General features: G+C 30.1%; 1 protein-coding gene across 3 annotated transcripts; it reads right to left on the bottom strand.

The window, feature by feature from the left end:
• Positions 1 to 2666: 2666 nt before the first annotated feature.
• LOC111700679 (solute carrier family 46 member 3) lies at positions 2667 to 13805 on the bottom strand. 3 transcript variants are annotated; one of them, XM_023471675.1, is made up of 20 exons: positions 13699 to 13805; positions 13109 to 13213; positions 12470 to 12533; positions 11791 to 11849; positions 11556 to 11679; positions 10637 to 10746; positions 10351 to 10409; positions 10213 to 10278; positions 9855 to 9945; positions 8918 to 8977; positions 8401 to 8474; positions 7186 to 7272; positions 6902 to 6957; positions 6651 to 6729; positions 6367 to 6417; positions 5599 to 5688; positions 5020 to 5070; positions 4402 to 4449; positions 3603 to 3655; positions 2667 to 3217 (listed from the first exon to the last, which is right to left on the bottom strand). In XM_023471675.1, exons 1-20 carry the CDS (start codon positions 13734 to 13736, stop codon positions 3131 to 3133), a joined length of 1452 nt encoding a protein of 483 aa, XP_023327443.1. In that variant the 5' UTR covers positions 13737 to 13805; the 3' UTR covers positions 2667 to 3130. The 3 variants fall into 3 exon arrangements, with proteins under 3 accessions (XP_023327443.1, XP_023327444.1, XP_023327445.1); XM_023471676.1 differs by lacking the exons at positions 12470 to 12533; positions 13109 to 13213; positions 13699 to 13805 and adding an exon at positions 12320 to 12425; XM_023471677.1 differs by lacking the exons at positions 12470 to 12533; positions 13109 to 13213; positions 13699 to 13805 and adding an exon at positions 12140 to 12273.
• Between the last annotated feature and the right edge of the window lie 1162 nt (positions 13806 to 14967).

The following is a 14967-nucleotide window of genomic DNA, read 5'->3' as shown; positions in this document are numbered from 1 at the left end:
GGGGTCACGGGAAAAGTAGTAGCTTCTAAACATAAAGAATAGAATATATTAGAGGGGAATTTACTAGAAAAAAGTGTAAAACGGCCATTAATTGTTGTACTGTTTCCATACTGCAGGTGTACTTTGACATATATTTATGCTATATAACCTTTTGGGCCCTGGAATATAACTTTATAGAATATCTAAAATTATTGAAACAAAAAATTCTAAAAAGTAGTAATTCTCAAAATAGGAACAAAACTCTGAAAAATAAAGGATTTAGGTTCTAGGTACACAGTGTTAAAAATAGGAACAAAAAGGAGAGCATTAAGCAAAAAGCATTGCGCCAAAAAATCCATTCACGTGTACGTGAATTAGGAACAATAGTCAATAATAGGAGCATAAAGCAAGTTAAGAACAAAAAGAAATTAACATTTTTACATTTTTATTTTTAAATTTTAAATTTTTTACAATGTTCTTTTAATATGTTATATGATATCAGATGTAAATATTTTGACTTTTCTACATTTCTTGTTCTTAATTTTCTTCTTGTTTGTACATCTTTCAATTATATTTCGGCTAATTTTGAAGAACATTTTTTTTGACATCCTGATGATTAATCTGGAAGATACAAGATTGCCAAAAGTTGTTAGTAAAAAAATCTTTTAAACGGTGGTAAATTGTAAAAGATTTTTCTAAGTAAAACACATATATTTCCTTTTTTAAATAAAAAGCCTACCCCAAACCATTTCAGAAATAAAATCAGAAGTATACATATCGTTCTTTACTAATGGAAGAACTATAAAGAGTAAAAACGTAAAATAGCATTAATAGCATAATTTTTAAAAATCCACATATGAAAAGAGAAAAATCTGAATCATCTTTTTGTTATTTTTTCAAATTATACGTTTTAGGCAATTGCAGAATGCAACACAAAGCTTCGGTGAAATATCGTTTGCACCGGACTAATTCGTACATTCGTATCTAACGTTCATTCTTTCTTTAATTAGTGCAAATGAAACACTTTATTGTGCATTCAAAATAAAATCCGCGTGAAAAGTTATTCAGCACGTGAAGAACTATATTTTTAAATTCTAGCGGAATTCGGCTCATTTAGTTAATTAGCTCTATTGAACATATTTTCTAGGAATAAACAAAAATGTCCAATTGACTAAAGCTAAAATTGTGTGGGTAAAATCGAAGTTAGTACAAAAAAACATATTTTGAACAAAAAAATTTTCAGTCAAATTAAGATTACAAATATCTAGCCCAAAAATTATAATTGAACTTATTTCGGAACAAATGAACATCAAAATGTTCAATCGAACTAAAATTACTAAATTTCACCATCAGTGCCCATAATTATAATTAGTCCAATTAAAATTATTTTAGAACAAATGAATAAAAAATGTTCAATCGAACTAAAATCTGAAATTTCCCCATAGATTATTTTTAGTGCAATTGAACTTATAAATTAGGACAATCAAAAAAAATATTCAATCGAACTAAAATCTGAAATTTCACCATTTGGCCCATTTAGTACAATTTAGTCCATTTGAAATTTTTTTTTTTTGGAAAATGTTCATTTGCACTAACGTTTTCGATTGCATTAATATTTACAGAAAAAAACAGTAGTCCATTTGAACAATTTTTTTGTTTAACAATTGTACAATGATCGTTTGTAATAACATATTCATGGCAGGATAATAAAATATTCCTGGTTGAAAATTAAAATTTTAGTCCAATTGAACGCAGTAAAGCTCGATTTGTTTTCATTTGCACTATAGATATCCAATCGTAATACAAACCAGTTTCGGATCAGCTGACTTTGGTACAAATGTATGGAGTTCAATCGGACAATTAGTGCAAACGATATAGCATCTAATTTTCGGTGTTGATGATATCAAAGAACCGCAGAGTAAAATATGGTGTTAATTGACAGTTTCTCTTTGTTTCCATGTTTGCATATCCAATATCCATGCTGTTTGAAAGCTTGGTAAAAATCTAAATTTTAAATTGAAAGTCGTTCTTATTATATTGATATATAGGACGACGACTGCAGTACTCAATTCAGTCATTTTGAATTTAAAATTTAACTGTTGAAATAGTTATGTTTTGATATTTATATTTAATCTTTCATTACTACATTTTTACAATACATGTCGGAATACATTTAAACATTGTAACAATACATTGATTTTCAAATACATTTTTGGTTTCATTCTTGATGAATAACATATATGAATAGAAATGGAATAACCTTGATTAATGAAGTTACCTATTTTAAAACTTTTGATTTAAAATTGAAGCAATTTTGATTTTATAAAGGTACTTAATTAGCGTTTTTGTTTTTAAGATTTAGCTACAGGGTGTCCCAAAAAACATGGGAATTCAGTGACGAATTCGATATCGTCTTTTCAAATAATTCTTTGATTTAGTATAGTGATACCTACTGCAGAAAGCTGAAATCTGTAAGAGTTTCGTCTGCTATATTCACATTTTGTTTGTTTATGTTTTGACTGCATACAGTTGTACTTAGTAAAACAAGAAAATTGCAGTATACAAACTGAGTAAACTTGTCCGTCTTCATTGTTCATCTTGTGGAGAATCTTTACAGTCTTTTACCCTTTTCATAAAATAAACTCTAGCACACATAATAATATTATGGCTTTTGAAATTAGGTATTACAATGTTTATTCATAGCAAAGACGATATACAATTCGTCACTGAATTCCCATGTTTTTTGGGACACCCTGTAGATATAAAGTCTCCGAAATATGAAAATCTTTGGACTTCGGCCTTCATGAATTCTTAAAATTGTAAACTTAAAACTTTAACATGTTTTAATCTTCATGAAACGATGAATGTTTTTCTTTCTCTGTATAGGTACACTAAATGTTACAAAAATATGAAAGTTGTATCATGTTTTAGCTCTCATGAGTACATAAATCATGTTTTAACTTATCAAATATAAACGTTGCCTCATGTTTAAGGCATACTAGTTGTACCATTTTCCAACTAAATAAATATAATTATAAAAGTTTTAACATATTCCAAGTATCATAAATATATAAAGTTGCATCATGTTTTAGTTCTCTATATAAATATTTACATCATTTGCTCCTCTAATTTTGTAAACATAAAATTTGCATCATGTCCCAATGCTATGAATGATATTCTCTTCTCTAACTAAGGCCTCATGTAGTTCGTCTTCACGGCTCACGAGAACAGAAAAATCCTGGAAAACATGAAACTGTTAACTACATTTCCATGTATCAAGCTACATGCCTGATTCACAACAGTACCCTTTAAACCCTTCATCTGAGAAACAATAAGCAAATTAATGGCGATTTTATCTTGTGAAAAAAATTGGTCCTTAAATTCAATTCCTTTAATTTTTCTGCATTTCCCTGCAAGTCACTCTATTTCAGAAATCACAATTGAAAATTTTCGATTTTCAGATAAAAAAACCAAGAATGTTATTTTAGAATCGTTCATGTAACTTTTACGTGGAGCGTTACTTTTAAGGCCTACAGAAAGTTTAAGGAAAATCAAAAAGGAACTTATTAGGCAGAGAAATTAATTAAGTTTCTTTAAAGAAATGATAAATATATATTTTTTACCTGTCCGGTTAATGTGAGGATAAAAAACACATAGCAGAACAGCATTAGAGAAACTAAACAATAAGTTAAAGCAAAATATATTTTTCAAATACTTAAAAATCTTAATGTTACTGAACCACATGCAACAATATTTCGGACAAACTGCTTGCCAAAAAATTCGACACTTTTAACTGAAATCTTTACTAAGGAAAACCGATGGACAAAAATAACAAGAATGGGACCGAGAAGTAGTTCTCGTTTATATCAATACAATAAAGACGACTTTCTTTTTCAATTTTGATTTCTACCAACCTTTCAAATAGCATGGCCACACATATAATCATGGAAACAAAAAACTTCTCTTTGTTTCCTTACTAACTTGCAATTTAAAAAAGTCTTCTTTGTATTGAAATAATCGCCGACTATGCTTCTCTCATAGTCCTTAAATTGGTCCAAGAATTAAAAAGAAAGACTTTAATGCAAACAATATAACATCTTCTTGAACCGATCTAGAAACGAATGCATAAATCATTAAAAGAAAAATAACGATAAACATAGAAACGGTTTTGATTGACATAAAACTTTCAACATGAGTACAGCGAGCGCTGTTTAACATAAATCGATATAAATATTGAAAGAAAAACATAAAAAAAAACCGAGTTTAATCAACCATAAAAAAGATAAAAATTGGTGATGATTGTACTATAATGCAAGCTCATCCAAAATGGCCATCTCCATTTTAAACATTGACTAGCAACGTGTCAAAATCTACTGAAAAAATAACAAATTACAAAAAATTAAGTTTTTTTTGTGTGATTACCTATAAATATTGATGCTAAAACTAGAAAGGTTGCTCCTGGGAAGGTGTCTAGAGATGAATTTCCATATTATTATTATACTAGCTTGGGAACCCAGCTTTGCCCAAGCTACTCAGTTCTTCCCGCCAGTTAACCGCATTTGGTCGTAAAATACGATTTTAGCTATTTTTTTCGACAAAAATCGACCCACTCAACTTAGAATCTCAAAACCAAGCCAAGACATTTCTCCCGAATTCCCAATCAAAATGTGAGGAAAATCGGGGTTTCTGATTATGATCTGACAAATAGACATACAAACAGAGATTACAACTTTATATATAGATATAATAAAATATAATAAAATAAAATATTAAATATATAAACATTTATTTTCAAAAATTACCATAAGTCATAAATGTTCCAAGTTCTTTCTGATCATAAATCGTTTCTGTTTTCTTGTTTTAATGAATTTGTGTTTTATCACATAAAATAAAAAAATATCAAAAAGGGTGTCCACAAAAAAATTGGATCCTTTTTTAGGTCTTGAATATGGGACTCAAACAAGAACCCGAAATTGGGACTTTAAAGACATAAAAAGACTCCAAAAACCCCCAACTTTGGTTTAAAAATGAATATGGTTCCTATTGTTGAATTATAAACTGCAGTGAAGAGAGGGGATGCAAACAACGGAACTAAAAAGCAAAATTAAATAATATCTACAAAAAAAAATAAAAGACGTCGCTACCGAAATATGATAAATTTTTTCAAATTCCAATCCAATACAAAATGTTGAAAATTGATTATTCAACACATTTACTTTCCTTTAACTATGCCAAATTTAGACCCTCAATAAAAATATATGCAAAAAACAATAGTTTTTTTTAGGATAAAAAATATTGCAAGCTTGTACTTTTTTTAAAAACGAAACAAAACTACTTGCTGCTTCAAAACTAAACTCTCAAAATGGCATCTACCTGCCTCCATATTAAAGAAAGAATATAAAGGAATTGATTCTTTGCCAAAAAAATTTTCTAATCCCTATATCTTTGCAACCTAATGGTTTAACCCTTTGATATTTCAAACTTAGATTATTTGCTCTAACAAAATTCATAATTTGAAATATCTAAGGTCGACTAGATTGGGTTGCAAAGATATAGTTTAGAAACATTTGAAAATCAGGCTTTGTGATTAAATTCTTTTTCAAAATGGTGTTTGTCTACCTGCTGCTTCAAAACTAGCGAGAAGAGAATATATTTTGCCAAGCTCTGAGGGTTGAACACACTTAGATAACATAGATCTAATTACAATCCCTGAAATAACAAGCTCTGAGGGTTGAACACACTTAGATAACATAGATCTAATTACAATCCCTGAAATAACAAGCTCTGAGGGTTGAACACACTTAGATAACATAGATCTAATTAAAATCCCTGAAATAACAAGCTCTGAGGGTTGAACACACTTAGATAACATAGATCCAATTACAATCCCTGAAATATCAAGCTCTGAGGGTTGAACACACTTAGATAACATGGATCTAATTACAATCCCTGAAATAACAAGCTCTGAGGGTTGAACACACTTAGATAACATAGATCTAATTACAATCCCTGAAATAAAAAGCTCTGAGGGTTGAAAACACTTAGATAACAAAGATCTAATTACAATCCCTGAAATAAAAAAATGATAAAAACTGCAATTTATCTCATTTTTTGGAAACTATTTAAATTTTTTTGTCTATTGCGATTGATTATTTTAAAAAATTTAATTAATAAATTTATTTATTATTATCAATAGAGATTTCAAGGTCCTCTTTAAGTCTAAGGTTAGGAGCGGGGGTCAATGAATTTATTTCTTTCCAGGGGGGGCGGCGGCTCTGCATTCATATAGACCTGAAAACCTTAGATTACCCTGCTCCAGTGGGGGCTGAGCTTCAATAACCCCCCTTGAATACGCCTCTGCCCACTACATCGCATATAAAAAAATACCTGACAAAGAACTGATACATCCAAGACAAGCTCCAAAAAACAAAACTGTTCCTAAAAAATGTCTTTGGTTTTAAATGAATATTCTATTTATACAATACATTTTTCTTAATAAATAAATCTAAATCAAAGTTCAAAATCAGGAACCCAATTAATGTTTTCATCCTTTTTGAAAAATGGAAAAGACAATCTAAATTTCAATCCAAAGTGTCATAATTCTAAAAATCGTTCTGTTATTAGATCAAAAATAATAATTTATGACATTCTCCGCATAAAGAAATACTTACCACTTGTAGCAAACGCAATAACAACTAAACTTGATATTTTAGACATCGTCGCCAAAATACCGATCATCGCATCATGGACCTGATCAAATTAAACATGTCTTTAAAGCATTTTAATTAAAAAAACGTTTAATTATTTGATCTGTTTAACTATTTAATATTTTCCCAAATTTAAACCTACAGGACAATTTCCTTTGAACATGATCAATATTACCAGACAATTTATTTGAAATTTTAAAAATAAATATTTTTACCTTAAGAATATAGCTAAGTAAAGGCATAACAATAAGTGAAGCGACAGCACTGAAACCTGAGCATCAAAAATGGTTAGTTTAATAGATTTGGATTGGACCCCTCCGGTAGCATGGGGAAAAGTTATTTACCCCCCCCCCCGGGCCCAAGAAGAGTTAAAAAAGAAAAAATATACTTACAAATAACTAAAGTTTGGAATTTTGTAAACGCTTGTTCCGTCCATTGGAATAATTTACCACCCCCCCCCCGGCCCAAGAAGAGTTAAAAAAAGAAAAAATATACTTACAAATAACTAAAGTTTGGAATTTTGTAAACTCTTGTTCCGTCCATTGGAATAATTTTCTTGTATATAGGTAGAATATATTTCCATCGCCTACAATACAAAACATACTTCAGGAAAAGTAAAAAGATCGAAACCTTTTCCAGTCCTTCTTCTTCAGTCCTTTCACACTTTTTCACTCAACTTTTCCTGTCTGTTTTCATGTCCTCAGGTGTCAGATTGCACCAAATTATGAATGGGGAAACTTCATTGCCTGGTTAAAAGCTTTTAAATTGAGTAGGGTTGACTTTTTTGGCGAAAGTTTAGTGTTTAGACTTTAGTACTCTTTATTCTTATAATAATTCTATTTTAATTATTTAATTATTATTTTAATAATTCTTTTTCAAAATAATTTTTAATAATTTTTACTTTAGATATACACCTTAGGTATATAAGGTAAAAACTTTTAAATCATTTTACTGATTGATTTGGAAAAAAGTATTTATGAAGGCTAAAATAATTATTATATATATTTTTTAATATGGGCTTCAATTAAAATTAGTATTTCGCAATGAAATTGTTAAAAAGACTACAAGTGTAATTTTATTACCTTAATGCCCGATTGACAACGGTACCCTTAAAAGCTTTGTCAGATCAAGTATGCACATTAACTAAGAGACCAATACATATAATTTTGAAAACTGTTTAATTCAATTTTATTTCTCTATAAAGTGAGTTGCGTATTTCAGCTGCAGGGAAACATAGAAAAAGGAATTTTTGATGTTACTGATGATGGTTTAATGGTTGTTAATCGAGCATTGGCATCATTGCATGGAGGGTTACTAAACATTACGCTTATAGTTTCTTTAAGGGGGTTGTTTAACTATTTCAAAATTAGAAAATACACTTAATAGGCTTCCTATTTAAAGCTCAAAAACGTTAAGGATGAGTAAAAAAGGGGATAATCTATGTTTTGGACAAAATTTTTTTAAAATTTTAGTGAAATTCAGATTTTAGGCAGAAAAACTAAATGTGATAAAAAACTTTAAATATTTTTTTGGAACGTTGAAACAAAAATCCGCAAAACAACATTATAAAAAAGAGTTTTTTTTTGTAAAATTGGTTGATAACATTAATGCAAATTTCCACTTAAATTTTTGCGGATTTTTTTATATTATCTATTTTTATTTTTAATGAAATTTTATGAAATTTGTGAAAACAAGAGTAAACATTTATACTTACTAAAAACCGTGACATTAAAGAGCATACAGGTTATGAGAATGATGATGACGCGACGGAACTTATATTGACGCTTCCTGAGCGTCAATAATCATCAAATCTTATTAATTTCGTCTTTAACCTACGCGGCATTCAATCGTGATTTAATGATTTACTAGTTTAATCAAATCATTGAAAAAACAATACTAAATATTTAAAAAGAGTGTTTTCATACGGCAATGCCCGATTCACAACGGTACCCTTAAAACCGTTGTCTTATCAAGTATGAAAAATCATATCGATTCTTTTCAGTCGTAGTTTCTCCACTACAGTGAATTGCGCATTTCTACTGCAGGAAAACATAATAGAATTATAAAAATAAATACGTTTCCAAGGGAAACGCGGTAAAAAAAAGTTTCCAAGGGAACCGCTGTAAACCGGGCATATCACCATTTTAGCATGAAACGTGTGAAATTACCCTTACAGTCCCTTTAAGCATGATTCAAAATAAAACAACTAAAGAATTTTTAATGGTTATTTCCTAAAGGTTGTTTGGAAGACATCTCGTACATGATGAAAATTGATGATAGCTAGGGGAGTCCTAAATGTACATTATTAATACACAAGTGATTCTCTATCTGTCTATTATCCCTTCCTAATAGCACGAATGCTACCCAGGACCCAGATACCCAACCAATCCTATGTCTCCTGAGGTCGAATTTTAAGAATTTGAGCCGCGACTTACATTTGAGACGTGGCTCAAATATGGTTGGTTCCACTTAAAATTGTATTCAATGTTTCAAGATCTAAGCCGGCGCTCAATTGAAACCAGTTTTTGGCGGATTTGAGAGGCGGCTCAAATTCATTAAATTCGGACTCTGGACAGGGATCCCATAGTTAGCATGCCATGTGCAATTATACTGTTATACACGAGTAAGGAAGTATAAGTAGTTAAACCCGTAAACTGTATCTGCACTGCAGCAAGAATTGATTTAGTATAACCTTGCTCATTTCTACTTATTAACTTTTGGACGTGAATCCGATGTTCCATTAGATTAACCCTTTAATTATATGTTACCCATCAACATAACACAAAGGGTGAATAATTTCATTATTACAATAACAAATCAAAATGTAAGTATTTTGGTCTATTTATGTATTTGCTACTCTGTCCGACTGTTTATGTATCCAATAAATGACAACACGGGTGAACCGAACTGGCCCATATTTTTGTTGGACCCCAGGGAAGGGTTATGGATGGTTTTAAGTAAAATATGAAGAATTTCTGAATTTCTAGAAATTTATCAATGTTTACCAAAACACCGCAAAATTTTGAGTTCTAGATTATGAAGAAAAAATGGCCGATTGAAAAACAACCTTTTGACGCTTAAATTGAGATGTACAAAGCACCCTGAGAGGCGTGTTATTTCAAACAAATATTTTCAAAATGTAAAATAATGATTTCAAATATAACAAACCTTTCTCCGATCCCTGTAATATCATTATCTTGATATATTCTTGTCTCTTCTATAAAAAACGTCACATAGAGAGCACTTATCACTTGACAAACTAAAAAGAGTTAAAAAAACAAATGAAAAATAACTTAAAATAAATAAAAAAGCATGAACAGGGAAAAAAACGTGAACAAAAGTTTTCAGAAAAATTCGTACATTTTAATCACCTTGCATCAATAATTGGAGATATAATCAAAATGAACTGAAAAAAGGTGAACTAAGTAAGAAATAACAATTAAGTTGAAGTTGAAGTAAAATTTAAAGATTATAAAATACCAAATTATATACAATAAATAAAATATCATTAATAATAATCATATACCTGCAACAGATCCAAAAATTCCATAATATCCAAAATATTTGAAGACATAACCAGACGCAAAAGTTCCTGAACAAATAAAATACACAGGACCTAACAACAATTATGATTTAAAAAAGTAAAAAAAAACGAAAAAAAAACCTGCGGGGACACCTCCAAAGAAACAAAAGTCTAGAGCTGCAAGCCGCGATGTTCTCTCCCTAAATAGATTATAAAACTATATATATAAAATAAAAGAACTATATATATATATGTATATATATATATATAACTATCACGTGGTGTGAGTGGAAAAGTCTCATAATAAAATTTTCCCAAATCTTAGAAAGTCATTCTTTAAACTGCTTGATAATTCTGCAACTACGAAACTTAATCTAAAATGACGCGACCCGTCTAGCCAAATATGGTTGCGATAGTAAATTCTAACCTTATTGTTGTGACGTCACTGAGGTATGAGAAAACACCAACTAGTAAACAAACATATCCACCAAACAAGCTACTCACACTTGTAAACAGTAGGAACATGGCCGAGGAGTCCTAGAATAAAGTTTATTAAAAAAAACTGTTGCATCATCATCTTCCCCACCATAAAATCAAATCAAATCAGACTTTAAGGAACGCCCTTCGAGTTTGAACTACTTGCAAATCACATAATGAGTTAACTCACCAGTCACCAGTCACCCAGAACTTAAATAAAATTTTGCATAAGGTTTTCATGAGCTTATTTTTGTATTTTGATTTAAATTTAGAATTAACTCTAAGACCCTGAAATAATATCAAGATGATGTATTTCTTAAAAAAAAGTTGGTTTTGGTTTGCAACAAATTTCATTGAATCCCTCTAATTAAAAAAAGTATTTTATGTTAAAACCGGCGCTTAACAAAGGAATATCATTTACTCTCTAGAGTTTATCATTAAATCCCTCGAGAGTTTGAATTTTCATTAGTTCAAATTTTTCCAATGTTAAATAATACAACTGTTTTCCTGTTTTGGGGCGATTTTTATCAGTTTTTAGCTTACAACCCAATATGCTTTGATAGTAATAATAAATATTGTTCAAGATGAGTGAAGAAACTATACTATAGTAAGAATATGAACCCCTTCTATCTCTAACCGAGGGGTTTATATTTGCTTGAAGAGCAAAAACTATTTAATGGTTTTTATGTAAAGCCAGATATCCCAGCATAGGAATATATCCACTCACCTTATAGTAAGCATAAAATATCCAGACTACTTGTGAAGCCAGATATCCCAGCATAGGAATATCTACTCACCTTATAGTAAGCATTAAATATCCAGACTACTTTTGAAGCCAGATATCCCGGCATAGGAATATATCCACTCACCTTATAGTAAGCATTAAATATCCAGACTACTTGTGAAGCCAGATATCCCAGCATAGGAATGATTATCACTGGTTTCCGTCCATTCAAATCTGACCAGGGACCAACAAACAGCGCCAAAACAATACTGAAACAAATAAAATTATTTTAAAACAATCAATTAAAAATCATTGTATTTAATTACTAAATAAAATATAAATTGATAAAATGTTTCCCACTATGTTCAAAATAAAGTAACCTGGGAATAGCTGAGAGGATGTTTATATACATCTGAACTAAGTTTGCCCTCCTTTCCACCTGAAAACAAACAAAAAAACTTTTTTCCACTCCGAATTAGTCTTTTTAAAAAAACATATCACCCTTTAACCTTCATTGATCAATAACTGAATCTTTCTAGTTTCATCTGTGTTTAATTTAAACTCAGCATGCTGGTATACCTACCTTTTCTTCTAAGTATGCTGGTATACCTACCTTTTCTTCTCAGTATGCTGGTTAACCTTACTATTCCCCTCAGCATGCTGGTTAACCTAAATATTCTCCTCTACAAGCTGGTATACCTACATATTCTCTAGAGCATGCTGTTATACCTGACTATTCTCTTCAGCATGCTGGTTAACATGACTATTCTCCTCAGCATGCTGGTTTACCTAAATATTCTCCTCTACAAGCTGGTATACCTACATATTCTCTTCAGCATGCTGTTATACCTGACTATTCTCTACAGCATGCTGTTATACCTGACTATTCTCTTCAGCATGCTGGTTAACCTGACTATTCTCCTCAGCATGCTGGTTTACCTGAATATTCTCCTCAACAAGCTGGTATACCTACATATTCTCTTCAGCATGCTGTTATACCTGACTATTCTCTTCAGCGTGCTAGTTTACCTGACAATTCTCCTCAGCGTGCTAGTATACCTGACTATTCTCCTCAGCATGCTGGTTAATATTAGCACATACATTCTCCGAATATTCAAGATCCCTAAAATTTCAAAGTTATTCAACAGGGTTTATAACAAACTGTTCATGAATTTATAAAAAGTACACAGTGCATTTTTGATAAAAAATTAAAGAATTCAAGAGTTGCCTTAAATTTTCAGCTGCACCTATTTTCTTTTTCAGAACACTAAAAATATCAAATACAAATGTCCAATGTAGGAGTGCAAACACAAATTATTTCTTGTTGGCAACAATTTTGTCACGTTTAATTCTTTAGAAATACAATGATAGATTTTTTCCCTCAGTAGATGATGTCAAAGGCTTAGTTATGAACCTATATAAGATTTTTAGCAATCATAATGAAAAAATTAGAAATTAAAATGGTCGGTTTAAAATCATTTCGTTCGAAACTTTTGAAATTCTTTGCTGTCAATTCGGATCAAACAATATGTTGATAATTATAGGAAGAAATACATTTTTTTAGTAGTTTTCAAGGGAGGGTAAAAAATTGCCAGTTTAAGTCAATTTATTCTTTTTTGCCGAAACTTTAAAAACAAAAACCCCAGTTAAGTTTCTAGATCACTCCCTTTAATTTAACTATTGTTTAGAGTGGTCTACCTGCAGGATTTATCAATGAGAAGGTTTTGTCCTATAACCATGCCAAGTCCAAGGGAGAAGGTTTGGAGAAGGATTGCTGGCTCCAGGGTTATCAGAGACACACATCTAGAACAAGACAGTTTTAAAGGGACTGTTTACAAAATTTCTAGTATCCCTCGAACTCAAGAGTTACCTTTACGACTCTAAAAATACTCTTTAAATGTTTATCCAAGTAACTGTAATGAAGATAACGTCGTTCTTCTTTTTAAAAGAAGAAGACAAATTCTGTCAAGGCCCTTCCTTGTCTCTGCTTTATAAAGAAACAGAAACCGCAGTTAAAAAATGTAAAACTTTACAATGAATTAATATTTTGGATTAGCTTTTAAATAAAAGTAAACTAAAGTTTTTTTTCACTTTAAAAATCTAAATTCCACAACATTCCTCAGATACGTATTTAAAATTCAGGTGGATCAAATAAATTCATGTCTCAAAGATCAGATTTTCGCATTTATCAAATTTTATAAAATAGTTGATCATATTTTTTTGAGACAAGTAAAAAATCGGGTTCTGAAATGGGTCGAATTGACTCAGAACACGAAAAAGAAGTTTACCGTAGTGCTCTTTGAAGAAGAGGGGTTGGATTTGACATTTTGAACTCAAGATCACATTTTTCTTAAACAAAACTCAATTTCTCCATTTCTTTTACTTTTTCAATCTTCTTTCTTCTTGAAAATAAAACTTTTTTAATCTTCCTTTTTATACAAAAACTCTTTCATATGTAATTGCTGAAAGTTTATTTTTATAAATTTTAAAATCTACCAAATTATTTATACTTCCCATTTGCTGTTCTTTCCTTAAAACAATCAGTTCAGTTTATTTATTTATTTAGAATTCACCCCGTCTGAATATCAAAAGTGAACTAACCACCGTCTCTAGTAATTTATTTAAACTTTAAGTTAAAATTTGATAAAATGAGTTTAATTTGATAATTTGATATCAGTATTTTGATAATATTTGAATTATAAAAGTTAAAATTATGGACATTATTTATTAACACTTAGATCTATATTCAAATTTTAATTTTTGTTAACTTGTTGGAACTCTCCTCTCCCTTAAATAGTGTCATTAACCATTAACAAAGATGCTTTTTTCCACTTTTAATATTTTTGTATTTATGAAGTAGGGAGCCGAAGAAGACTTTAAGAATCAAGCAATCAGCATGAAACACAGAAATTGTGCAGTTTAATTAAAATAGTGATCAAATAAGAGTCCAGTAAATCTATTTGCATCATAAAAGCATCTATTATGTCGTCTTCCTATTCCATTGTTTTGGTATTTAAGCTGAAAAAATATGTCAACTTTTTTGGTCAAATTTTACTGAACTTTCTTTTTATATAGAACTTATTTAATGGAGCTCAACCTTTAATATATTATCAATTTAAAAGGTTTTTCAGAAAGTTGTTTTTGCTATAGGCAAGCCTTTCAGGTAGTTAATGTGAATTAAGTATAAAAATATAAAATATCATGGCTTTCAAAAAGTTAAAGAGCCGTCTCTAATTTATTATCTTGGGTTAGTAAATGTTGCAATTGCAGTAGTAATAATAAAAAGTATCGAAAAAGTATAATTCTTATTGGACGGAAATAAAAAAATAAAAATCGTTTGAAAAAAAATCCTAATTCTTTCCAGAAAATCAATACGCATATTTCTCTATGCATCATGAAGTGGTTATTAATTTCACAACATTAGAACACTTGTGAACATTTAGTCTTAAACAATGCAGCAATATACATTTCTTTTTAGCATAACAAATTTACATGATGAAAGAAAACATTATATTGGAGGCCCTTATACTTCTTCAAGACTCCCCTCCCCCCCCCCC

This window comes from Eurytemora carolleeae, unplaced genomic scaffold (assembly GCF_000591075.1).
Source record: "Eurytemora carolleeae unplaced genomic scaffold, Eaff_2.0 scaffold333, whole genome shotgun sequence".
Lineage (NCBI taxonomy): Eukaryota > Metazoa > Arthropoda > Copepoda > Calanoida > Temoridae > Eurytemora > Eurytemora carolleeae.
This window is presented reverse-complemented; position numbering and strand designations above follow the sequence as displayed.

Excerpts from the sequence above, each read along its gene's own strand:
- LOC111700679 (XM_023471675.1), bottom strand. The coding sequence starts at position 13,736 with ATGTCAAATCCAACCCCTCTTCTTCAAAGAGCACTACG. Across the intron at positions 11,850-12,469 it reads ATGCTGAGGAGAATAGTCAG|GTGGAAAGGAGGGCAAACTT; the intron begins GTATACTAGCAC and ends GTTTGTTTTCAG. Across the intron at positions 11,680-11,790 it reads ATCCTCTCAGCTATTCCCAG|TATTGTTTTGGCGCTGTTTG; the intron begins GTTACTTTATTT and ends TATTTGTTTCAG.